This window comes from Geospiza fortis, unplaced genomic scaffold, assembly GCF_000277835.1.
Source record: "Geospiza fortis unplaced genomic scaffold, GeoFor_1.0 scaffold62, whole genome shotgun sequence".
NCBI lineage: Eukaryota > Metazoa > Chordata > Aves > Passeriformes > Thraupidae > Geospiza > Geospiza fortis.
Window position 1 is genome coordinate 294568 of NW_005054548.1, and position 26675 is coordinate 321242.

Consider the following 26675-nt stretch of genomic DNA (forward strand, 5'->3'; position numbering starts at 1 on the left):
CTGAACATGGGATTTGTAGGGTTAATTCCAAAATTCCAGTGCCTGAAACCACAGCATGGGCAGCAAGACGCAGAGGATGAGTGGGCACTGAGAGCCTGGAGAGAAGACAGGACACCCCTCAGGGCCAGGATTGCCTCTGGGAACATCTGGAGTGCAATGAAATACCTTGGGAAGTGCAGTAATGAGATTCCCCGAGGAGGATTGGGATTGCCAGGGCTCCACAGCCAGAGGTGGGAAGGAGAGCAGATGCATCCAGGTGTTGTTCCTTCCATGGCTCCTCCACCTGACACCCAGCTCCTCATTATTTTAAAGCCTTGCAAGGCTCCAGGCTTGCTCCTGGTGCTCCCATTTCTTGGCTGAACCCCTCTAGGGGTTCAGGAGATGGGGGAAATGTGGGAAGAGGTTGTGCTCACACTGCAGGGATTTTCTCAGTTCCTATAAGCCTTCCATTTTTGAGAAATAAGGGGGAATAAAATGACATTAATAGGCTAAATATGGTGGTTTCTTTTGACAGTTCCTTGCTCATGTCTGAGCACAGGCTTTGACTCACTGTCTATACATCAGTGAAGAGGATGAGCGACTGTCTGCTGGCACCAGCACAGCCTCAGTGGCTTTCAGATTGTGCCATGACTCATTAAAAGGTTTCCACAAAAGGGAGTTTTCCATATTTGAGAATACTTTTTAATTTTGCATGCCAAAACCTGGAAAATTCCACACATAATTCCTACTGAAAGCAGAAGTAATAAGTCACATACATCAGTAGGTGTTCAAAAATTGACATGACATGACAAATGTAATCTTTACCCGAATTTCACAGTTTTGACCTCTGGGATGTAATATTAGAGATCAAGACAGATTAGCAGAGATGTAGAGCCAAATGCTGGGCTTATTAAGCCCTTGACCCTTGTTATATAAGAGAAGGTGAGCTGGAGATTGCTCCAGGTACCACCTACACTCCCAAACAACACATTTTTAGCACCTGTAACAGAGACAGGTTTAAAAAAACATCTTCCAGGTTTGTTTTCAGCCCACATCACAGAGGTTTCAATAACACAAGTAATTTCATTTTGAGTTTAAAACCCCATCTTGCTGTATTTTACACAAAATGAAAGTATAAAACAGCACCAAGAAAATACCTGCCTGAAGCTTTGTTGGGGAAATCAAAGATCATAATTTCTTGATGTTGTGCTTATTATATTTTATATTATTATTTTTTTAAATGCATGTACTCTGCAGATGACAACTGTGGTATTCACATTTTCTGGAAAAATCCCTTCGCCCAGGGTTTTTCTCCTGGGAAGCTGAGAAGCCTCAGAGAAAAAGAAAAAGAATAATTCTCTGATTTGCTTCTCCTGTGTTTTGTTCTTTTGGAATGTGTTTGGAGATTGTTTACCCACAGGTGATTGTTTCATTGAATTCTGCTGTGAATTGTTTTTACTCATTGGCCAATCAGGGCCAAGCTGTGTTGGGACTCTAGAAAGAGAGTCATGAGTTTTCCTTGGTATTTTTTTAGCCTTTTGTAAGTATCCTTTCTGTATTCTTAAGAATAGTATAGTTTAGTATTTTTTAATGTAATATAGTATAATAAAATAATCAATTATTATCTTTTTAGCCTTTTGTAAGTATCCTTTCAGTATTCTTTAGTATAGTATAGTATTTTATAATATAATATCATATCATATCATATCATATCATGAAATAATAAATTATTCTCTTTTTAGCCTTTTGTAAGTATCCTTTCTGTATTCTGAAGAATAGTATAGTTTAGTATTTTTTAATGGAATATAGTTAAATTAGCCTTCTAAGAACATGGAGTCAGATTCATCATTGCTTCCTTTGTCTGGGGAAAACTCAAATACAATACACGACAACATGGGAGGAGTTAAAACTCCCCCAAAAACCCTCATTAAAAAAAACAAAACAAAACAAACCACCTCACAAAAAAATCCCACACTGAGAGTTTGAGCAGCTGGGTTGCAAACACAGCTCCAGGTACCTGTTCCTTGAGCAGCAGAGCCACCCTCTCAAAGAGCTGGTTGCCGTCGATGGAGGTGAGCGCGATGTAGAGGAAGAGGCCGAAGAGCACCGGCTTTGGGATCCACTGCAGCGGGAACGGGAGCAGCAGCAGCGACAGCCCCACCAGGAAATTGGCCACCAGACTTGTCAGACGAGTCTCCTTCACACTCACAATCCTGGCAGCAGGAAAAAAGGGGTTAGGAGATGGGAGAACACCCCAAGATCTGTATTTATCCCAGCGGTTGCTCCATGGAGCACACGTGCCACCAGGGAAAGGGAAACTCATCCCCACCACTGAAATCAGCACTTCTGGCCCCGTGCTGACATTGAGGAGGCAGAGCCTGGCTGGAGCCAGGCCAGGCACTTAATCCACAGCTCAAACAGAGCAGCTGGAAAAGTGCCAAATTCCCCTTCTGTAAAGCTCTACAGATCCTATCCTGAACTAAATTGCCCTCAAAACTGATTCTGTTTAGCACAATGCAGAAAAGAAAAAAAAAAAAAACAAACCAGCCAAGAATCCTCTTTCTGGTCTTTCCTTCCCTTGCTTTACCCTGGGCACATGCAACTGGCTTCTCTCCCAAACAAAACTCATTGACTTCTCCAGGATATAAGGAACGTCTTGGAGGGAAAAAAAAAAAAACAAACAAAACAACAAACAGAAAGTCAGCAGTCTCCTCCTGAGAGCGAGTCAGCATTTTTGATGGATTTGAGGATCTCCCTGTTTACATGGAAGGGAGTGCTGAGAGCACCACACAGGGATTCTATCCTGCTGTGGGCAACTGCCTATTACCATGCTAAACATGTCATTAATTAATGCAAATTTTCCAGAGCTGACAGGCCACAAATTGAGCTTTTTTTGAGGGGAAGACTGACAGGAAAGCAGGCAGCAGCTTTAGCAACCTGCTTGAGGGGAGGCTGCTGTGTTTTCTGTGCACTTCAGCTAAACCTGTGAGCATCTCCTCTCAGTCTGAAAAAAATCACCAGAAACAACAGGAGGAAAGGAAATCCACATCTGTCAAGACTACTTACAAGGAGAGAAAAAGAGGATTCCTAACTTTTTTTTTTAGAAGATAAATCCTACAATTCAGTGGATCAGCCAGTGAATACCCCCTATTATGAGGGAAAAATTTTGTCCACAGGCTGTTTTGGTGTCATTTAGTGACCTCATTCCCTGGATGAGCCTCCTCAAATTCTGAATTAACCCTATTTCTCTGAGGATTAACCCCAAAGGTCTATCAGAACACACTTTCCTCCTTTGCACATGCACTGCTGGGACTTCATAATCCCTTCTGTTCTGAAGAAGACTGAATTATTGCAATATTAAGTTGGAGAGTTTTGCTTAGAAGTAAAGTCAAGTTGAACTTCAAATCTGTTTATACCTCCACGGAGCAAAAGGGGATGAAGGAGCCTTCCACACCTGTATTTGGAGAGGGAGGGAAAGGGTGACAGCCCAAAGCTTGCTCTGAGGATTTGGACAACAAGGCAGAATTAACACCAGCAGTCATGAGACCCAAGGAACAACAGGTACCACAAACAGCACACAAAATCCTGAGAACAACACTGGAATTCTTCTGTGAGTAGTGGGGCAGGTCCTACAAACAATCCAGGATTACCAGGACAGGATGCACAGAGGTGTTAACCTTTAAGTAACCTTCCAACAGGTTTAAACCACAGCTTTTCTTGTTCCAAACAGATTTTTTTTGGATCCTCTTGCAAGTCTCCTGCATCCAAGGGGTCCCTGCCAGTGCCCAGAGAGGCTGAGGGAGAGCGGAGTGCTCCATTCTTGCCAGCTCTGGTGGAACTGGGACATCACCTAAATGGACAGATTTTGGCATCTTTCCCACTGCCTCCAGGTCTGGATCACCACAGAATTGCTGGAGATGAACAAAGCCAAGCAGCTTAAAGTGCAACTGAAGTGCTGTGCCAGAGTAATTCCAGTCTGGCCACTCCAGTGCTGCCAGAACCATCATGAGCCTCCATGGCAGCTCAGAGAAGCAGGAGTTTAAGGAAGCACTGATTTAACCTCATCCAGGTACAGCAAGAGTTCCTCCAGCACCAGGTCAGCCCCAGAGGAAGAATTTCTGCTGTTTCACACAGAGATCTCTCCTCCTGCTGGGGAGGCTCCTGCCCTGCAAGCACACACAAGTCTGCAAGGGAAGTCATGCAAGTGGAAGAGCTCAGGAACAAAAGGAGCTACAAAATCACATTTCCATCAGATGGAAGGCTGCAAGAACAAGCTCAGAGTGGCAGCCCTTAGGTAAGAGATTTCTGAAGTACATGGAATTTTCTGCAGCCATCTCTGAGGGATGCAGCAATCACAGCACTGTGCTTGATCACAGGCAAGATGTACTGCAATTGCTGCCAGCTCCTGCTAATGCCACTTATTAGTTTGGAATATTTTATCAGAACATAGCTAAAATTGCTCATAATTGGCCAAACATGGTATTTTTAAAACTGATGTTCCCAGCCTTAGATTGGTCTTCTGCTAATCCCAGCACTTCATTTCCAGAATAAGAACATCACAGTCACATTAAGTCAACAGAGGAATCCTTGATTTCCATGCGTTCAGAATCTGGTTTGGCCCTTGAGGAAACAGCTCCAGAAAGTCTGTGCTGTGATTGAAATAAAGTAATTGATGGAGATTAAAGAGCATAATCCAGGCTCATTTCCCTAAAATCCTCTAAATATGGCTAGCATGGGATTAGCCATTCCTGAACTTCTCCAAGTAAGCAACAAGAGCCTGTTTGCAGATTGCCACAGGAAACTTAAATCGTTTCTCTACAGGGGAGAAGAAAATTTTGCTTTCAGTGTGACAGATCTTTATCCTTGTTTATATCATCATCCTGTGGGAGCTTTGATTTGAGTGCAGGGGAAGGAGCCTGCCAAGGGAGACAGAGTTGATTTTCTAATTGAGCTTCATTTCTTTTTCAGCAGAGCTGGCTAAGAGGGAAAAAAAAAGAAAAGAAAAAAAAAAAGGATGACTACATTGCTTGGAGCCTCCTGTTCCAGCCCCAGTGCTTTGCAGAGAACAAAAATCTTAGGTCTCAAAGGGAGTTCAAAGCACCAGGAAACCCTCATTCCCTTTTTCACTCCCAATATCCAGTTCCCAGCACCAATTTGCCTCCAGCAGAGCAGAGCTCTGCCATCAGGAAACACCCTCAGGGAGATCAGGGCAGCACTCAGCCCTTCCAGGATAATCCCTGGAGCTGTATCTTGGACAGAGTGGCCAAAAAGGCCTCTCTGGTGGTTTTTTTTGGGATGAAGGAGGAGAGGAGAGGTGCAGGAATTAGTCCTTAGTTCAGGCAGGGGACTTGACTTTGTCACAGCAAAGCCAGAACACAGAATCATGACAGTGGAAAAACAGGAAAAAGAGGCATTTGGATATTAAAAGTGACAACAGGAGACACAGGAGGGAGGTTTGGCACGTGAGTTTCAATGTGTGAGATTTGCATCTCTCAAAGAAACAGAGAGTGGAGGTATCCCAGAGCAGATCATGGACATGAGGAGCAAGGGCATGGATTAAAGGTCTACAGAACTCAAATTTCAAAGTTGATTTTGTCTTTAAATAGTGTTTAGCATTCATTCAAGAGAGATACAACTGTGGAAACAACCAATAGCAACATATCCTAATGGGACTACAAACCCAAGGGACTGATCTCCCAGGAAAAGATCTGTAGAAGAGTTACAGGGAGCAGCAGAACTCAGCAATTTCCAGATGTGGAAGGTGAAATTTGTCCATCCCTGACCCAAAAATCAGCTGTGCCTGGCTGGGCTGGGCCATTTGGCACCAAAACAAGCATGAAGGCAAGACTGAGATTAAGACAGACCTACTCCATCCCCCAAAGTCAATGATCACTTAGCCTCGCTTTTGATAAGTGGCAAGGTAGAAAATGGAAACCAAGGCAGGATAATTAAAACTAATGGTATGTGAGTGGAAATTACCACTCCTGTGGTAAAAGCACTCAACTGCAACAGACTGAGATCAAACAGGCCAGATCTGCTCCAGAGCAGAGACTGTTTCATGAGAAAAAGGTTTTTAATTTTTTTAATAGGTCTGTGATAAGAATGTGTTGCTCAACTCAGAGCAGCAGAAGAATTGGTCTTAAATAGAAACCCGTGACCCAGCCATGGCTTCACACTTGTTTTTGTTTAAAACCCAGAGAATTTAAGCATCTCCTTCCCAAAATGTGGTGGGAGATGTTATGGGATCTCTGAAATAATGGTGCATTTTTCCTCCTCTTCGTAATAACCACCAGACAGATTTCAGGCAGTGAATCAGCTTTGGATTTTTTCTGGGGAAAGCATCCGGAGGGATCCGGCCAAAGCATCTCCTCAGCTTTCCACAAGGCTGAAACTGCAGATGGCCTTGGCTGACTTTTCCAGAGGAGAATTTGCAGCGGAGTGGGTGAGATCCCTGTAGGATGCTGCCACTGCCCAGATCATAAATTTGAGTGCTTGAGTGAAGGGGATGAAGCCAAATTAAGGCTCATTGGGCGCATCTTTCCATCACTTTCCTATCTGGAATACAACACCCAACACCCCAACCACACAAACCCACTGTTCCCAAAGGATTGAGAAGGCACAAAAATGAATCCAAAGAGCTCTACTTACGTCTCATAGATGTGTCCACTCTCCACCCTCTCCTCCACGTAGGCCAGGGCCCGGACGTGCATGGGGGAATGCGGGAAGGCCGCGTGGATCCAGGGCAGGCCGAAAACCGAGAGCCCCGTGTTGATCAGTGCCACCAGCAGCAGGTCCCAGTGATAGGCTGTGCCCTTCACCAACCTGCAGTGAGCAGTTGGGGACAGCAGTTACACCCTACAGGCTGCCTTTGTTGAACACTCAAGTTCTCACACACACACACACAGAGATTTCACACCTCTGGATTTACCGTGTGAACACTAAAGGAGTGAAATGTGATGGTTTGCTCCCCAACGCTGTTGTCATCTGGACAGAACAATGCTGAGCAGAAAGGCAGCCCACTGAAGTAATAGCTCATGGAAATTTCATCAGTGTTTTTCCCCTACATTTACTGCAGAGTCTACACAAAATTCCATGTGTGTCTTTGCTTGCAAAGTCCACATAGGGAGTGGATAAAATCCTGAGCATTTGTTGTCAAAGTACTGACACTGAAGTTTCTTGTTTGTAAGAACAAGAAACTGATCTGTCTCCTTCCCCACGAGCAGAACACGTGCTTGGTATGCTGCAGTAATCCCCTAATTATGTAATTGCTACTGCATGATAAGAAAATGGGACAGGAATTCATTAAACTTCAGCTCCTCCTTGGTAGTCACAGAATCGTGGAATGGATCACAGAATGGTTTGGGTTGGAAGGAACCTTAAAGATCATCCAGTTCCAACCCCCTGCCATGGGCAGGGACACCTTCCACTATCCCAGATTACTCCAAAACCCATCCTACCTGTCCTTGGACACTTCTAGGGGGGACGGCCACAGCTTCCCTGGGCAACACATTCCAAAAGGTTGGTAGCCAACCAAGGGAATTTGCTCCTAAGCTCATCAAATGCTGCAGAGCCTCCCTGTTTTTATTTTTTAGGGGACGGAGAATCTGACAGCCTTCACTGAGGAGTATGGACACACCCACTTTGCTAGGACTGTGCAGAGAGCAGCACCAAGACTGTACTCACATCAATTTGAACCTTAAAATTTTTTCCAAGGTCTGCCCCTTTCCTGAATACTCCTATCTTGTACCAACTGCTGAGATATTATGAGTAAAGTTTAGAAAAAAAGCTGGGGAGGGATTCAGCTCTCAGACTTTAAGCCCTCACTGAAAGGTCTCAAACTGAATCTCTGCCACTGGAGCACTTGACATCCTCACACCATGTGAGGGATCAACTGAATTCTCACTGGGCACCACCAGCTGGGAAGGGAGCATCATTTAGATGTCAATGCCATCCAAACAAGCTCCACTGAACGCCTCAGCACAGACCTGGAGCCGCCCATGATACTCCTGGACACGAGGCACATGGAGCTGGTAGAGCTGACCCAGCCCATGAAGATCAAAGCCACTGTACGGGCAGCAGAAATGTGGGGTGGGGCTTGTTTTGGGACAAAAGCCTAGTCCCACTGGGAGTGTCCCCCTCCACTGACTGAGGAGGCTGTGGGGTGAGTGGGTCAGGTAGGTGTCTGCCCTGCAATGCCTCTGGAAGGTGCTGGCAGGAAGGGTGGGATTGCAAACGCGTTTCCTGCGTTGGCTGACGCGTTGGAAACGCAGCCCCTGCTGCTCACGTGCTGCTTTCTCTGAGCAAAGGCACCTTCAGCACCCTCAGGGTCATTGTTTTTTGTCCTCCCCATTCTTTTCAGAAAGCTTTAAGGACATCAACCTGTTGGAATGAATCCAGAAGAGGCCACTAAGATTATCAGAGGGATGGAGCACCTCTTCTCTGTGAGGAAAGGCTGAGAAAATTGGGATTGTTCAGCTTGGAGGTGACCTAATTGCAGCCTTCCAGGACCTGAAAGGAGCTACAAGAATGGTGGGAAGAGACTTTACAAGGGCCTGGAGAGACAGGACAAGGGGGGAATGGACTCAAACAGACAAAAAGTAGATTTAGATGAGATATTAGAAAATAATCCTTCCCTGTATGGGTGGCACAGGTTGCCCAGAGAAGCTGTGGCTGCCCCTGGATTCCTGAAAGTGCCCAAGGCCATGTTGGGTGGGGGTTGGAGCAATTGGGATAGTGGGATAGTAGAAGGTGTCTTGACACAAACAGATGGTGTCAAGTCCTAGTTTTTACATCTCTAAAAATCCCTGCTCCAACACCTGACCAGCTCAGCTCTGTACCGAGATGCTCTGAAAAACACTCTAAAAAACTCAACGAGTATTTTACATTCCTTAAAGACACTCTAGTGGAAAATACCAAAAGTGTAGAAGAAATTCATCTTAGCCAAGAGATGACCCACTTACATACAGATTTATGCAACACTTAAAGGGATATAATAGAGATAAGAGGTGGTCAAAGGAAACTAAATTAGTGTAGCTGAATTTGAGCTTGTCTCCTCTCTCCTAATACTGTGTCACTCCAGCTACAACATGGAGAATGCTAATGGATATTATGCAAGGAGAGAACCCTCCCACGCATCACATTAGCAAAAAATCCTCAGAGACGTGGTAGTTTCCCTGGAAAAAAAGTCATCCACATTCATTCTTGACATCACATCTGATTGCAGTTGGCACAAAAACATCAGAGGGAATATTTTAATAGTGCAACATCTCAAATTTGCCCATAAGTGAGACTTATCAGACACTGGACATATTGTTTTATTGCACTTCCACCTTTTTTGCAGTTGGAATTTACCAACTCCAAACACTCCTGATGCTCAGCTGCAGCACGCTGTACTACAGCATTTATGTAGGTCACTGACTTCTCATTTTCAACAAATTCTCTGCACTGCAAGAGCAGCGCAAGTGTCCACATGTGTCAGACACTCCCCAAAATATCTTGAGGTGCATCCAATGACCTCGAACTGTACAAAACATCCACTTCACATTGACACCACCTCTTGTCTCCCAAAACTCTTCCTGAAAAATGTCTTGAGAGTTTTAGAGGACAAATGATGGGCAGAGAGTAAAGAAGAAGCAGCTTGAGGTGATGAGCTCATGGAGGATTTGTGGTTTTGGCTCACTGTCACAACACCAAGCTTTGGGGATGGTGAGGAGTTAAGCTGCAGAGTTACCTCCACCTGTGACAACAGGAATTCTTAAAAACACATCCTGAATACATTTCTGCTGTTCAGACAAGCTTTGGGCTAGCAGTGGTGGTGACAGACCCAAGGACATCCTTCCACAGAGGTGTTACCTGTTCTCTGGGGCGTTGGTGAGGGACGCGACGATGTTCTGCTCAATGAAGAAGAGCATGGAGAGGAGAAATCCCAGTCCCATGGCACTCATCACCGACCCAATGGACAGGGACTGCACAGGGGCCAGCACAAACAAGCTTTCAGAGGCATTGTAGTTAAATTTGGACACTGCAAAGACGAGGGGAAGGATGTTAGGAGGCACCTTCTTGTCCAACCACCAACGTTTTACCCACACCACAAAGTACTGGGAAGCAAGAAGGGAAACAGGAATGATGCTTTGGCATGTGGGAGCCTGGAGGCCATGAAAGATGGGTCCATCTGGCTGGTTTGGTTTATTTTTTTCATCCATCCATTTATGACTTGGCTGCCATCCTGATGGGACAGACCACTGCTAGTCCTAGTGAGGCATTACAGATATTGGAGCAAAACAAAAGAGGGAAACTTGTTTTTACAGATGCAACATGTTTTTAGATGAGGAAGCCTTATTTCTAACCAGCACCATAATGCTCAGCTCATCAACCCACAGAGGCATTTGAGAACTTCCTCATCTCCAACAAGCTGTGCAAGGCATTTTAGTACAAAATCTAAATCAAAACTGCTGCTATTGGAAGCAATCCATGGCTAGGGATAAATCACACATGGCCACGTATCATTTTGCAATCCAACTGGATGGAATGGCCATCACAATTAAAAAAAAGCCATTTCTTATTTGTTTCCATACATTTCCTCACATCACCCGCTCACGTCACTGCAGGACAATGCAATTCCTGTCCCCATTATCACTTCCTGATATGGAAAAGTTGATCTATCTGGCCAATGAATGGTGTCTCATTTTTAGATTTCCTTGTGTAACTTAGAGCTGCCCAGATGCTCTGCACCATTTCACCTAAATTAGGAAAACAAACTGGAGACAAAGAGGACAAACTGGGATGACCAACTCCATGTTGATATGACTGGCAACAACCCTTCCTGCCTGCTGATTACTCTGCCCTTTGTTCTTTGCCAGAAATTGTTCATCTCCCTTATTATGACACATACCTCAAACTCATTGAAAAGACACATCTGGATAATTTTTCTTGCCCCAGACTCAATCAGGGTTTTGAATGACATAAATCTAACGATGAGGAAATCTGAGCTCTTGGTGGGAGGTACAAATAGTATTTGTGAAATTATATGGAAGAACGTTATTACAAAACCCTTCTACGATTTCACTTCTCTCTTTCATAAACCCCAGTATTCCAGAGAACAAAACCAGAACTTACTTTCAATTTCATTGAAGATAAAGGAACCCACAACAGAGAAGGTCAAGACTGAAATGGGTAAGGCACAGTCGGACAGAATTTCACGTACCCTCGCGTGCAAATATGGGCTGCAAAAGAGACAAAAAATTCCCATCAGAACCCCACTGTCAGGACAATCACTCGATACAGACAACATTTAATGTTTAGAAGTGAAAATTCAGTCCCATCTGGCAATGCTGAAGAGATACTTGGAGTGACAAATTAGTCTTTCACTCAGCTCTAAGTCTTCTGGAACCTAAAACCTTTGAAGGTTGATGAGTGCAGAAGCAAAATACAAAGAAACAAGAACATAAGATGCAAGCTAGAAAAAAAAAAGACCTTCAAGCACCAATTTGTGTCTCATTTGCACTTTACTTTAATTGATTCCTGCATCTCAAATGAAGAGTTTTAAGAGCAATAGAAGCAAACCCCAAATTAGAGCCAATGTCTGACTCCCAGGAGCACACTGCAAGTACATTCCCAGTAAACCTTCCTGCGCCATCAGGAATTTTTGCCCAGCAAAATGGTTCAATGCCTGTTTGGAGGGAAATACAGGGATCCCAACATGAACTGGGAACCCAAAGCTTTTTTAGAAAGTCACTTGTGAGGCCAAACCAAAGATGGAAGGACATCATCCACTGAGCGAACATTTTGTTCTGCTGGGAATATTTTCCAGGTGGCCTTGGCATGTTCATGCCTGCCTTTGGCTTCCACCTGATTTTCCTGGGTTGCAGAATTGGTGAGGCCACACCTTGAGTGCTGTGTCCAGTTCTGGCCCCTCAGTTTAGGAAGGATATGGAGACGCTTGAGCGCGTCCCAAGGAGGGCAACGATGCTGGTGAGGGGCTGGGAACACAAACTTTGTGAGGAACCACTGAGGGAGCTGAGGGTGTCCAGCCTGGAGAAAAGGAGACTCAGAGGTGACCTTATCACTCTTTAAAACTTCCTAAAAGGTGGTTGTAGTCAGGTGGGGTTGGTCGCTTTCACCAGGCAGCACTGACAGAACCAGAGGACACAGCCTCGAGCTGTGCCAAGGGAAATATAGGATGGATATTATTAAGTTGGAAAAAGTTTTTCACAGAAAGAGTGATAAAGCTCTGGAATGGCTGCCTGGAGAGGTGGTGGAGTCACCTTCCCTGGATGTGTTTAAAAAAAGCCTGAATTTGGCACTCAGTGCCAGGGTTTAGTTGAGGTGTTGGGGCTGGGTTGGACTCGATGATCTTGAAGGTCTCTTCCATCCCGGTCATTCTGTGAATTAAGATCTAAGCTGTTAATGACTCCCTCAGCGAGAACATGAAACAATCAGCAGCCTGAGCTCTGAACAACTCACCTTTTCTTGAACTGATAGAGGGTGTGGCCGAGCCAGAGGGTTCCCAACATCAGCATGAGGCTGAGGACGGCGGTCTCGCGCCCGTAGTGCCCATCGTGAGTGCAAGTCTGGTTCTCGTTCACTGAGGAGTTCATCAATAAGCTGGTGTTGATGCCAAGGCCTGGGATAGCATCAGCCCCTGGTTTTCCATGTCCTGTGTGGTCATTGTGGTAATATTGCTTAAAAACTGCACAAACAACCAACAGGCAAGCGTTAGGAGAGGACAATCAAAGCAAGTAAAAAAAAAGTGGGTTTCTTGCTTGATCACGAAGTATTAACGTTATACTTCACAGCTCTGCCTCTCAAGCCTGCAGAAAGAAATCAGAGCTGTTGCTCTTAGGAAGCCAGTGCTTCACAAATTGATTTTTTCACTTATTTTAACAGGTAAGTTAGATTAATCTATAAAGCAACACTGTAAGGACTTCCAGTGCTAATTATGTGGTTTTGTTCCCAACACTGGAAGCACTGCTGTTAGATACACATATAAATATTTCTATCTAGACACCTGCTTTCAGCAGCCTGGCAAACAAATTCCATCAGGATTCTCTGGAAACACTAAGAGCAGCCAGGCTGCACAGATCCTTAAGTGGATTACACAGTGTACACTAATTACTTTTCTTCCAAGGCTAGTCCAGATTTTTGAGGTAAGTGTTGATATGCAAAACCTGGCAGAACATTTAAATTTACAATGCAAATTAAGAGTTACAGGCCTGAAGTAAACCTGCACAAGCAAAACACCCAGTAAAGCCTCTGGAACTGTCCATAAATGTTTTAGATCAGCTCAAAGGCATTTATATAAGGAATGGACAGCTGTAAAGACCCTCTTGCCCTTGAGTATTTACCATGTTCCCATTTCTACAACACTGTCTGGCTCCAAGTGTATAAATATTTTTGGGATCATTTAATCTCTTTGGGGAAGAATAGCCTGAAGGAGCAAGTAAAACCAGAAGACGGGAATTGGGCTTTGCAGCCTCAGTGTTCCCACAATATCTGCTCCAATGGCAACATGCAGCATTCACACTTCCCTGTACCCATGGGAAATACAGGAGCATGGAAACCACCATGCCAGAGCTTTGCAGTCCCACTGTCTTTCTTCATTTTAGTCAAAATACCCCTTCAAACTTTGCATAGAGAACTTCAGGGCAAGACCATCCTCTCTAGGAAAAAAACACAACCACCTGAAGCTCAGGTTAAAATGCACTTCCTAACATTTCCCTCACTCTCAAATAATAATCCAGGTTCTGAAAGCCCCAAACATTTCAGCTTTTCCATCTGCAGTGGCCACAGGGAAAGCAGGGAAGACAAACTAATTCTGAATATTTGAAAAGAAACTTCAAATATTCTTGTGCATCACAACCAGTATTTGCAACCACCTTGAGTCTGCCTGAAGCCCAGGTTGTGTTACTGCTGCTTTGGAGCTTACCCCAGTGTAAAATGCCCCAGGTTCAACCAAGAAGCCATTTGAAATGCAGTAATGATCTTTCTTGTACCATCTTTGGAAGGATTTAAAGGTGCTTTAAAAGGAGTCTGGGCATTCCACAAATGGATGAGGCCAGCCTGGCATGTAGGCCACAAAAGGCAAGACTGCCTCTCATTCAATACATCTGTACATAAATTTAAACATCACAGAAGGTTTACAGCTCAAAATGTAACCTCTCAAAGTGCACTAAGAGCAGCCAGGAGTGAGGAGATCACCTTAAAGCTCCAGAAAGGTTCCCCCAGTGAGGAGCAATCCCATCCTGACCCTGGTCCAGACAGGCTCCCCATCGCGTGCTATGGAAGAGGCTCTGCTCTCCTTTATTTCCTCCCTCTGTGCTCCAGCTGCCTCAGCCCTGGCAGGACACACACACACCTGCTCTGAAAATAGGTAAAAAAACCCAAATCCTGGGCCCTAGGGCACTGCCATGACCCACAGCCTGGCACAGAATGGCTTGTTAGAAGATTTGCACTTTCCGGCTCTCAACGCCAAAGGATGCCTTTGTCCTGACAAAAATGATTCTGGCAGCATTTCCTGGGAATTCACAGCTGGCCAGGGAGAAAAGCCTGATCACCCTGAGTGCTGCTGAGTCCTAGAGACACATCTGAGCATCAGAGAAACCAGCAGCACAAACAAGCCAGGAACTACAGAGAATGTATTTGCATTCCTCTGGATTAAGATTTGGACTGGAATGAGTAGCAAACAAGTGATTTTGTTTTGGGTCTTGTAGATTTTCTCAAGCTCCCACAGATGGCTATATGGCAATAACATATTTAGGGCTGGGATATATTGCAATAATATATTTGGGGCTGATCTTTGGTGCTCAGCTTGACTACATCACTCCATGTTCCATCTCTGAGGCTGCAATTCCATTTATATGCACCAACCCAGGCAGGACTGCTCCAGTCCCTCTTGGATAAGAGGATAAAACCTTGCTTTACTCTTGTATTTAATCCAAGCAACAAGAACACACCAAGACAGAGAGTGGAAGCCTTCATCCCACACCACCTTGCTGGGAAGGATTTGATTCCTGAATATTTCTGGTTTGTTTTCACACCAGAGCTCAGTGAACCTCGCTGCCATCATCCAGAGAGAGCAGCAGAGCCAGAGGTGCCCTGGCTGAAGCCAAGCCCTTCTCCAGCCTCCAACAACATGAGCTGGCTTTGTTTTCCCCTGCCTGCTCACCACCATTTCCTGCTCAGTGCAGATGTCAAGATCAAACAAACACAGCCTCGGTGGCCGGGCCAGGCAGTGAAAACAAAGTGTCACCGGGACCGTGTGGCTTTGGCTCCCCTCCCCTCCTTTCCTGCATGTGTACCTTGCACAGAACCAAGGCTATGAACAGGCTGGGAAAACATCTGGGAAGAGGTGCCATTGTCCCCTGGCACTTAGGAAGCCAAGGCACTAACAGGACACATTTAAACAGCACAGAGAAAATATCAGCTTTCACTTCCTACTGAACTGCTCAACCAAAATTTTGAGTGGGAGGAGGAGGCGGCAGCAGTGAACCATCACCTCCTCAAAAACAGCCAGGGAAGAACAAAGATGAGCCTGTGACCATGAGTTGCACTGGTGACATGTTTTTAAATATGGGCTCTAAGAGGGTTAAGGATAAAGTCTGTGCCTACCAGCACCAGTGCACTCCCGTGTCTGGAAACAGCTTTGGTTCCACCTGTGGATGCTCTGAACACTCCCAGGTGCAGCTGAAGCCAATATGAGCTGGCAAAGGAGTGTTGGTGTGACTTTATTACCATCATTCCTACAAATTCATCCCTTCACAAGCACAAAGACAATTCAACTGGTTCACTAATCACACATAAAATCACAGAATGTGTTGGGTTGGAAGAAATCTTTAAGATCATCTTGTTCCATCCCCTGCCATGGGCAGGGACACCTCCCACTATCCCAGGGTGCTCCAAGCCCCATCCAACCTGGCCTTGGACACTTCCAGGGATCCAGGGGAAGCCCCAGCTGCTCTGGGCACTCTGCCAGGGCCTCACCACCCTCACAAGGAAGATTTTCTCCCTAATATCCAATCTAAACCTGGTTTCTGTCAGTAAGGCCACTGCCCCTTGTCTTACAGCATCTTCTCCTGTTCCCACTGCAATACTCCAAGGATTTTCTTGCATATTCCCGAAAGTCTGACAGACAAGAGCAGCGGATGCTTCCCGCACTTTTAACTTCTGCTACGGGAGATCGGCTCTGGGCTACAGAAACTTTGTGAATATTTGCTAATTTTTACAGAGCAGATGAACATTCTATTGAGGACCATCTGGAGACTGTCCCATGCCTCCAGGACAGGGCACTGACAGCACACACTCAGCAAAGCTCCCAGAGTCAACAACTATCACATAAAACCTCTGCCTTACCAAGCTCTAAGCAGGATATTTAAAAGATGCAGGTGTTCTACAGAGAAAAAAAAACACCCTCTGATTGCACAATCAAAGCACACAAGGCAATTAAGGATTCCCAGTCAAGCGAGAAAGTTTCTCACTTCAAATTGCTCTGCAGTGTCAAATCTCTTGGAATGCATCCCTTGCAAGCCTGAGTGTCTTAAAAACAAGGAGTGTGCTGGGTGTATCCTGAAGGATTTCAAAGATAGCCCAAATTTTGGGAAGCTGGACAACAGATCATAAAAATCAAGGAATTGTCCAGCTCCTCACTGGGATGAACAGAAATGCTGCCACTCGCAAGGTTATTTATGCTAGCATGATTTCACCTTCTCAAACACCTCCTGCCTATCCCCGTGGGGAGGGAGAGAAGTGTCAGAGGAATCTGTTAAACCCCAAGGCTCTCCAAGGAGATCTAGAATTTAACTCAGAAATTGAAAACCAAGTGGCTAGAAAGGGCAGAGGAGATTTAGGAAGGTGCTGGAGGCACTGCAGTCCTTGTACTGCCATTAAAGAAGGGTTTCAGATCCCAGGGAAAACCAGGAAATCTCAACCCATCTTTGAAGTCTCCTCCACAGAGTCTGAATAATGTGTCAAGGAATAAGGACTCCATACACTGCATTTAAATTGGACCTTTTTTTTTTTTTTGCCAGGACCATTCAAAACCAAACTGGAATCAGGATGAAGCACTCACATCAATAACATAATGGTTTCTCCTTTTGGTGGAAGCTTAGAAACCAATTCTGTCTCAACCAACAGAAATTAGAGCTGCTAAAAATTCTGCACACCCAGGTAAACTGCTGACAAAGGGCTGCTTCTATCTCACACACACCGATTTTCTTTTTTTCCCTGAAGACTTTGAACACAGAACAAGCAAACATCACACATTTTTGCAGCCTTGTGCTTGCCTTTGACAAGGCAGCAAAGCAGAGATCTGCTCTGAAAAACATTGTTGCAAGACTTACCTTTAACAATGCCTTTGATGGCATCAAGCACAAATGTGATGGATATAAAAAGTGCAATTATTTCTTCTGTTGACCTGTGGAAAAAGCCCAGGAATTAATAGAGCTGCATTCAAACTCTGCTCAAAGAAAAATCAGCATATTCATCAATTTACATGAAAATATACCAATTTGAGTTAGGCTCCAACTTAGAAACAAAACCCCAGTAAATCAGAGAACTTCTTTCAAGCTGGAACAATAAGCCAAAATGATACTTTCCTCCTCTCACAAAATACATTTTGCAGTAAGTTCGTAATTAAGGAGCTTGTGGAATGTGTAATTTTTCCATTTGAAGAACAATCTGATCAAAATATGACTTCTTGAAAATAGCTACCTTTTAAAGAGCTTCATCAGGAGGCTGACATTAAAGAGGGAGTAGATCACAAGGAAAAAGCTGTTCCAGAGTCCAATCCAGGCATAGAAAGCACTGAAATCCAAGTTGTAGTCATCACAGATTCCTTGGATGACTGCAAAAGTGAAGCATTCATGTGTCACAATCATCTCCTGTCACTGCCACCCAGTGATCCCCATCTGCTCCAGGCCACAAAGAACCAATTTCAAGACTTTACCCCAACTCATTTATTACAGATACCATTAAATCCATATTCCTGCACTTCCACTGGATCAACACAAACTGTTCTCCCCTTCCACCAGGAGAAATGGGGAGAGACACTTGGAAAAATATTCCCCCCCATACTGCTCAAAGCAATTTTCCTTGGGATTGAAGCTACAAAAGCAATTGGAATTTGCTCTCAGTGACATATTGGGATGCTGTTGAGCAAGGGGTGTCACAGCTGCTCTTTCCAGCCCCATCCTCTGATTATCCCCACAGATACCGAGCTTGTTCCTTTGGCTGATCTCTGGTTCATTGGGATCAGCTTGCAGTACCTGGAAAGCTGCTGATGATACTTTAAAACATTGATTAGAAAAATTCAAAACTCAACAGACCCAAAAAACTTTATTTCAAGCTGGTTAAATGCAGCCACATGAGAAAACCATTACTTAAACAGATTTCCTCACTGAAGCTGAAGAAATGCTTATTTTCATGAAGTTTTTTCTCTGCAAAATGATTTCTTCAGAAGAACAATTTGAACTAAACCAGGTCTCGATGATCCCCGTGGGTCCCTTCCAACTTAGGATATTCTGATAGTGATGGAAAGGGGAGGAATTTGATTCCGGTTTTGAATCCCAGAACATCCTGAGCTGGAATGGACCCCTCAGGATCATCCGTCCAACTTCTGGCCCCACACAGGACACCCCAACAATCCCATGATGTGTCTGAGAGCCTTGTCCAAACATTCCTTGACTCTGTGCCCTGTAACTTCCCAGGGGAGCTTGTTCCCATGCCCCACCGCCCTCTGGGGGGAGAACTTTCCCTGACAGCAGCCACTAAACATCAATTTATCAAACAGACCCAACTCAAACTCTCCAAATCTCTCACCCAAAGTCCCAATCCCTCAATCCCCTGCTGCAGACTCACCATTGATGTAGAGGGCCAAGGGAGCTGTGGTCAGCAGCACCACCAGGGGCTGCCCTGAGAAGAGGGCGTAGAGCAGCCCCCCAATGCACTGCCCGACAATCGTCTTCCGCACATCTGGAATTGGGGAGGATGGAAACAAAAACAGGGAGTTGGGTCAATCCCTGCCTCATCCGGGAGCATTTACAGGGCAGCAAAACCAACCACTCATGAGGAGAAGAAATGTTTAAAGAGTGCAGAGGTAACACACTCATAAATCAAAAAGTGAGCCTTTATTCGTATCCATAATTTAGGTTTCCAGATGTTCAGTTAGTTGGTGGATTCCGAGATTTTTTTGTGTGCATTGTTATATTTTATATATACATTTTAAATGTATTTATTTTCTTTTATATACAGTTTAAATGTATTTATTTTATTTTAACACCTATAAGAAATAACCAGTGCTTGTTGGAACTGTGACTGCAGCACAAACTGCTTCTAAAACTGGGATAAAGGATGATGTTTAGCTTCAATACTGGCAATCAAATCCAGGTCAAAAGCACAGGAGCTTGTACCAAGAGAAATGTGCAAATAATTACACTAAGTCAGCATAATTCAAAAATACAGTAGCATACATCTGTATCAGTCCAAGTCAGATGATAACACCCAAAGCAGTGTTCAATTTTTCTGGTTTTCAACAAAAGTAATGAACTTAATTAGAAAAAAATCCTTCAGTCATGATTTTGGGTTTGTTTTCCCCCTGTAAATAAAAACTATCAGAACTTTCTGTGACCAGAATTACATTTTGAATACATGGAATCAAATGCACAAAACTGGTAAGTTTAAGAAGCACAAAACTGATGAACTCACCAATAGCTCCTCGGGTATTTTCATCATTGAGGGACCCAAAAGCAATGGCTGGGAGGAGGCAGGCAAAGTACAGAAAGATCATGGTTGTGATGAATTTCCCTATAGCTTTGTTGTTCCCAATAATACCTGGGGCAAACCACAACAAAAATCATGTTGGTAAAGCCCTGCAAACCTTCTCACATCAGCCATAGGCACTGTTAATTCATCTTGAGAAGCAGAAATTCAATCCACACTTTAAACACGTAACCAAACTGTTAATGTTTGATTCTGCACAACCTACACTTTTCTGTTCATCTGGGACCAGAAGTAGCACCAAAATTGCCACCAGACGTTTTTGACATCATCAAAACAGGAAATACAAGAAGCCTTTTGCTCAGTTCTGTCAATCCCCAGAGCTTGGAAGAGGATTAAGGCACAAACTGTAAGTTTAGGGTTTACAAACCCCCACCCCTGCCTTTTTAACACCAACTTTTCAGGCATTCTGGACTGTGTCCCTAATGAGCTTCATGACAATCTCTTGTCTTCCCTACTCTTGTCTTGGGCAGGAAAACATGAAGCACTTCATTTTTCCCTGGACAGAAGTCTAAGGCTGTAGGTTTGAATCAATAATATGCTACCCTGAGCCAAAAAATGGCAGAAGGACAAAAAACCAAACAGCCCCAGAGGTCAGGAATGGCTACACTGAGGTTTGATTTACCAAGCCCTGCTGAAAGAACAGCTTCTCTCTTTTCCATCCACTCACCCCTCTCATCTCCATTGGAAAAAAACACACCAGGCCAAAACACAAAGCAGCCAGAAAGAGAATTAAAGTGTCAGAATATGAATTTAAGAGCCTCTGAAGTAGCTTCCCTTCCCTTTCCTGTTTTCAAGCTGATGTTGATATGAGCTCACTGGGGATGCACAGGAGAAAGGATGAGATGACAGCAGCTGATGTTGCTCCAGGAGAACACAAGTTTTTCCACAGAACAGAGAGGATGCACTGGAAAAAGGCTCCTCAGCCTGCAGGCTGCCTGTGCCACCATTCTTGATGGTGCTGTTCCTCTAAAACAGCTGAAGGTGCTCGGATCTGCCCAATTCCCCTTTCTGGAAGGCTCCAGAGCCAAGAATTCCCACACAGGAATCCCAAATGTCCATCTAAGCTTTTGCAGCATCAGTCTCTTGCTGAGAGAGGTAAAACCAAAAACACTAGTTGGATCAGATAAAGGAGGGCTTGGCTATTGAGGTTATTGGTGCCACACTGAAAATCTTTATCACCAGAATGAAAAGAACAAAAATCTCTCAATGACTTTGGGATCTTATCTAACATCTGCTTTCTGCACCATTTGCAGGGCAGAGATAAGGATGGGAGGAGGATGCAAAAACCCAAAAATCAAAGGTGGTGTGTAATGAACAGGCAGCCACACGAATAAAGGACACCTTGTGAGGTGCCTGCTTGCAGGCAGGAGAGGAACAGATGCAAACAGCACTTCTGATGCTCAGCATCCTCAAACTCCAGGCTAAAACCCGACAAGAGACACCTCAAGCATGCAAATATGAGTTTGACCTTTTGGGAGTCATCAGACCAGCTGTTCCCAGGCAAATTCCTCTGCATTTATTGGGAAGATCCAGAAACCACAGGTCACATTCCTGACCACTCCTGGCAACCCAAAGGGCTGGAATTTAATTCTCACAGATGAAGACATCCTGTGATCCTGAGTCCAAGAGCCGCAGGCTCCTACCTCACACCCCAAACTGCTCGAAACCTTTGGAGAAAAGGAAGGGTCTGGCAAGACAAACAGGGCTGAGGGGTGGTTCCATGAGTAGACATGGTCACACCCTGGTTCAGAGGATTCTCTGTCACTCCAAAATATTGCTTTTTGGACATGGGAATCTTTCCAATACAAAAGGTCAGCGGCAACGATGCCTGGAAGGTTTGAAATAATTTCTGAAAGGACAACCAGGTCCAGAGAAGCAAATAATATCTTTTTTTAAAGAGGTTCAGGTAGTTAAACCATAGCATGAGAGGGCAGAAGGAAGAAACCTTGAAGAGCATCACAACATTTTATTTTCAGATTCAATCCCGGCAAAGGAGCCACCGCAGGTCATGGAGGTCCTTATGCATAAGGACATGGCCTCAAGCTGCACCAAGGGAGGTTCAGCTGAATTTCCTCATGGAAAAGGTTGTTAAACACTGGAATGGGCTGTCCAGGGAGGCAGTGAATGCCCAGCCCTGGAGCTGTCCAAGGAAGGACTGGAGGTGGCACTCAGTGCTCTGGTCTGGCGACAAGGTGGGGATTGGGCACAGCTTGGACTCAGTCTTGGAGGATTCTTCCAACTTCAGTGATTCTGTGATTCATCCTGGCTGGGTCCAAGACTTCCAGCACTTTCTTTAATCCATAATCAGGCAGATAAGAGTCTAGGATCAAGAATCCTTCTGGTGGATAGTGAAATTCACTTTGTAATGGAGACAATAATTAAACACACTCCTTCCCAAAGCTGATTGCTCACCCTTTAATTGCAGTCACAGCCAAACATTGCCTCTCCTTGTACAGATCCACCTGTACAGCAAGAGGCACTGGAATCCAGCATTAACCACAATTTACCCTTCTGCCTTTTTAAAGCTGACATCTGGTGAAATATTTTCAGGATTTTCTGCAGCCCATGGACTGCTGTGGCTTCATTCAGAAGGTGAGGTGCATTATGATGCTATTTCATCTGTGACAAGGCTCATAAAGCCACAGGAAAATGTGTCACTCCACCTGCACCATGGAAATTTATAGCATAAAAATCAACTCTTGGTCCAGCTGTGGAATTTGAGTAGCTGATTATTACAGGAGCATTCCCCTGAAATTAAGGTATAGCTACACACTGGAATGGGGAGCGATTATGTTCATCAACGTGACAGTTCCATTTTACCTGCCTGGATTTCTGAAATCTCACAGTTTGCAGAGACAAGGTTACAGTTTCAGGGGAAACTGCAGCAATTACTGCTTCACTTTGCTTGGGATTCCACAGCAGTAAGTTAATGACCAGCAGCCCTAAAAACTGAGTTTACAGCTCCTGAAGTCTATTAATTGTGTATTTACCAAATCAAAATCACAACTGATGGACATTCTCTGAACTGCCTGGTAATGTTTCTTCCCAATTCTCTGAAATATCCCGAGCAAAGAAAATTTAATTACAATGACCTGCAGCACAGCAGCAAGGATGTGTTTATTAAAGCCCTATTAAAAAAAAAACCCAAACATTTTCATATGAAAAACACTGTAAAACTCAGAATTACAAACTTCTCCTAAAGCCCTCAAAAGCTGGGCTTTCATTTATGTGGTGGCTGCTGGACTCTGCCCAATGTTGTGAAGATGAATCTTCCCTGAAGTCCTGTGAAGAATAAATCACAGAACAAGTGGGACTAAGAGCTCAACTGGAAAAGGAAATCCACTCAGGGAGTTTGGAGCAGAAGCCAAGCATATGCTGAGAGCAGAGAGGCATGAAAAATCAGATCAAGGCTCAGTCTTTTCCCTTTCCATCTCACTGCCTTCAGCCCATTTCCCAAGAAATCCTGGGTCTCCTGGAAGGAAACATCCATCCACAAAATATGATGCATCTTTAGAACATTCCCATCCACCACTGACACAAAGAGACCCCCAAAGCAACCCAGGTTGGATGTTTTGGGCAATCATGACAAGTTTGGGATGTTAAACTTTGGTACCCAGGTGGTATTTAGGGATGAAGGGCTGCAGGGTGATGCAAGAGCTCCCTCATATCTGATCTAGGGCAGGAGAGGCATGGAGGAGAAGGAATCTGCAATCCCTTTATTTCCCCTCCTTCCCCAGGAATGGAATCCTGACTCACAAGGTGGCCAAGGCAACCAGGCAGGAAAGCTGATGAAGATTTGGCACAAACCAAAACCAGTCCACGGTCAACATTTCAACTCTGGGCTCTGATCAAGGTTTAAACTCTTAGACAGCCAACATCAAATCCAATTTCTCCAGCACTTTCAAGCCTTCCATCTAAGCATGCCCACAATACAGGGAGCTTTGGGAGATCTCCCTCCTGCAAAACACCACAGCAAATCCCAAGGATGCTGCCAGCAGACCTCAGGAGCTGGTTAGGGACCCTCTGCAGGACCAAGGACAGAGAGAAATCCACACTTCCAGCAGAACTTTCCACCCATCACAGCCAGGTATCAAAGACACAGGCCCAGAAATAACAGGGAGAAAGAATAAACCTCTTTTACCTTCATTTTCCAAAGTCTTCCTCTTTTTCCTTCATTTTCCCTCCCCAGGAGGTGAAGGAATACAGATATGGAAGAACACAGCATCAAAGCTCACCATAAAAATCTCAGGCACCTCACATTTCCCACTGGGCACTCCAGGCACTGCAATTGTGTTTGTTCCTCTGTGTTGTCCCAGAAAATATCACTGAAGAATGAGGACAGCAGCTTTTAGGAGTTTCCGAAATCTTGTATCTGAGTCCAGGCAAAATCCCCTTTCACTCAAACCAGCCTCAATATAAAGAAATTTCTGGAAGCTCCAGTTTGAGGCTTAAAGAGCAATAAAATTGACTCACAAGTGCTCTGAGCCAATTTGACAGGATCAGGATGAAGTTCAGTCAGACTGGTTTTTTAAGATAGAATCCTACACACAAAGGTCACAGCCAAATGGAGTAAATTCCAATTTAAAGGAAAACTACAGGAGTTCTCAGACTCAGCATAACCCAACTGCTCATCTTCAGATGCTCCTGCTGGAAGACATCTATTAAAAGGCATCTTTATCACCAAAATCCTGGGAAAAAAGTTTAGAAAACTCTTCCTTGATCCTTTGACCCATTCAGTAAAATGCACAAGACTTTGCCACGAAATTAAGTTGATAAATTCCTTATCTGGAGTAAAAAGGAAAAAAAAAAAAAGAGAAAGACTTTTCCTTTAAGGGAAATTTGCGCAGTGTGTGAAGAGGACCAATCCCACGAAACTCCAACTGGCCAAAGATTTGCTGGTCCTACAAAAAGCCTCATTATTTATCACCCTGTCCCTGATGGGTTTATCTGTCTAACCCCAAACCCCAGGATGCTTCTCACACTGAGGATTTAGAGACTCCAACCATCCAAAACCCAGCATCTTTGTAATTCAGAGCTCTTTGATGGTGCACATGTGGCTGTCTGGAGTGCAGATACTGGGATAGTTCAAATCCCTCATGTTCTGATGCACCACTGCTTTGAGATGCTCCAGGAATTCCACATTCCTGATCACCTTCAGTCTCAGTGGTTTATGGCAGATGCTTCATGCTCCATCTGCTTTTCATTTCAAGCAGTTCCTTAAAGAATTCATCCTAATTTCTGGTTTCTGAGAAGAAATGGCCATACTAATATACAGTACTTTTTAGAAAATCCCCTTTTTCTATTGAAAGGGCACAACTGCTCCCAAAATGAGAACCTCCCATTGGAGCTGAAGTAGTTCTGGAGTTTCACTGGGCTCTTTTCCACTCTCCAGAAGCTGTATAACAAAACACTGACACTTTTTAACCTGTGATTGCATTTTATTCCAATTTTATGCCCATTCTGTACATCAGTGTGTGCAAAGCCTGCAGAGCTCACAGCCAAGAGCCAAGGGCTGAGGCAGCACCCACAGGGTCCATATGGACGCAGTCAGAGCCACAATATGGACCCTGAAGGGGGCTTCCAAGTCTGCTGACAGCTAGGATTGGCTGCAGGACCAAAATCTGATGGTTTTGTGCCTGCTGGGCTCAGACAAGCACAGCAGACACTGCTCTGTCTTGAGGTGAATATGGGTCCTCACAAGGCATTTCTGCAGCAGCTCCCATCTCAAGTGCTTCAATATCCCTTTAGAATGAAAAATGAGCTCTAGAAAGCAACAGCCAAAGGGATGAAGTGTCCAAATTAGGAGCTGAAGTCCCCTGCCAGACCTGACGCCAGTGATGCACACACCAAAAATTAATGTTTCTGTTTTATCCAAATCCTTGCTGCTCCCCTGAAAATCATTGTACATCCCCCATCCTCCTCAAAACACCCTCAAATCCCCAGAGAAATCAGTATTAACCTTTCCATCACACCGAGTCTCCTGAAAATAAGTTTCATCCCAGCAGTGCCAAAGCACCTGGAGAAAGCACCCAGCACTCAACCCCTGTCCTAAACCAACATCTCCATTCATGTTCTTCTCCTGGTTGGAAGGGAGTGAGGACACACATCCACAGCCTTGGCCAGGCTTCTCTGAAGCTTAAGCTGCCTGTGGAAGGTGGCTTTGCAAGAGAAGACTCTGAAAATTGGGGTCTGGGTGGGCATCTTGGTTTTTGATGCCTAATCCAAGGAAGATCACCTTCATCTCATGAGCCTTCACAGTGCTGGTGCACTGAGGAAGGCAGGGACACACACTTGAGCTAAGGTGGATTTAACAGCAGGAAGGGATAAATTCCTCATATATCTGATAAATCTCCAAGGTTCTCCCTGCCTACACTTTAATTCTCTGTTTTATTTGAACTTTCTGGGTATGAGATTGAATATATTAACCAACTCTCCAACAAGCTACAGGAAACACATTTTGATGTCAGGCTGGGGCTCTGTAACCTCACTTTGCCCTGAAGATTCTGCCCAGCCTTCAAGAAAGTGAAAGTCTGTGAGTGAAAAGGGAGAAAACAACTCTTAAAAACCCCCAAGGCCGCTGTGGGAGCTGCATCAAGCTGAGGCTCACTTTAAACACCGTGTGCTGCTCGTGTGATCTGGCGGCAGCGGACGAGCCGTATCCTGTTTTTCACAACACCGGGCTGAAGTTACTGCAGCTCACATTTTGTTTAAGCATTCTCAACTCCCACACCATCACTATAATTAGTGTGGAGCCAGCTTGCAGAGGCAGCAGAAAGGGCCTATCAGGCCAGTGCTGAGTAATTAGATTGCAAGGAGTTGATGTGAGTCTACACATGGTAATAATCGATCCATTTAATCACCGCTTAATAAAAATTAAAATCCTCATCTGCGCACAGCCAGCACCTTCATTAAGGAAACACTGCAGG

General features: G+C 44.6%; 1 protein-coding gene across 1 annotated transcript in view; it reads right to left on the reverse strand.

The window, feature by feature from the left end:
- Window positions 1–26675, reverse strand: part of SLC4A11 (solute carrier family 4 member 11) — an 89575-nt gene that overhangs the window by 4294 nt on the left and 58606 nt on the right. The window contains exons 11-19 of the mRNA XM_005429448.3: window positions 19675–19800; window positions 18829–18942; window positions 17683–17815; window positions 17313–17386; window positions 12442–12667; window positions 11095–11201; window positions 9832–10000; window positions 6628–6801; window positions 1997–2192 (exon numbers count right to left, since the gene is read on the reverse strand). Coding sequence (XP_005429505.1) covers window positions 1997–2192; window positions 6628–6801; window positions 9832–10000; window positions 11095–11201; window positions 12442–12667; window positions 17313–17386; window positions 17683–17815; window positions 18829–18942; window positions 19675–19800 — 1319 coding nt within the window. The remainder of the gene's footprint in view (window positions 1–1996; window positions 2193–6627; window positions 6802–9831; window positions 10001–11094; window positions 11202–12441; window positions 12668–17312; window positions 17387–17682; window positions 17816–18828; window positions 18943–19674; window positions 19801–26675) is intronic.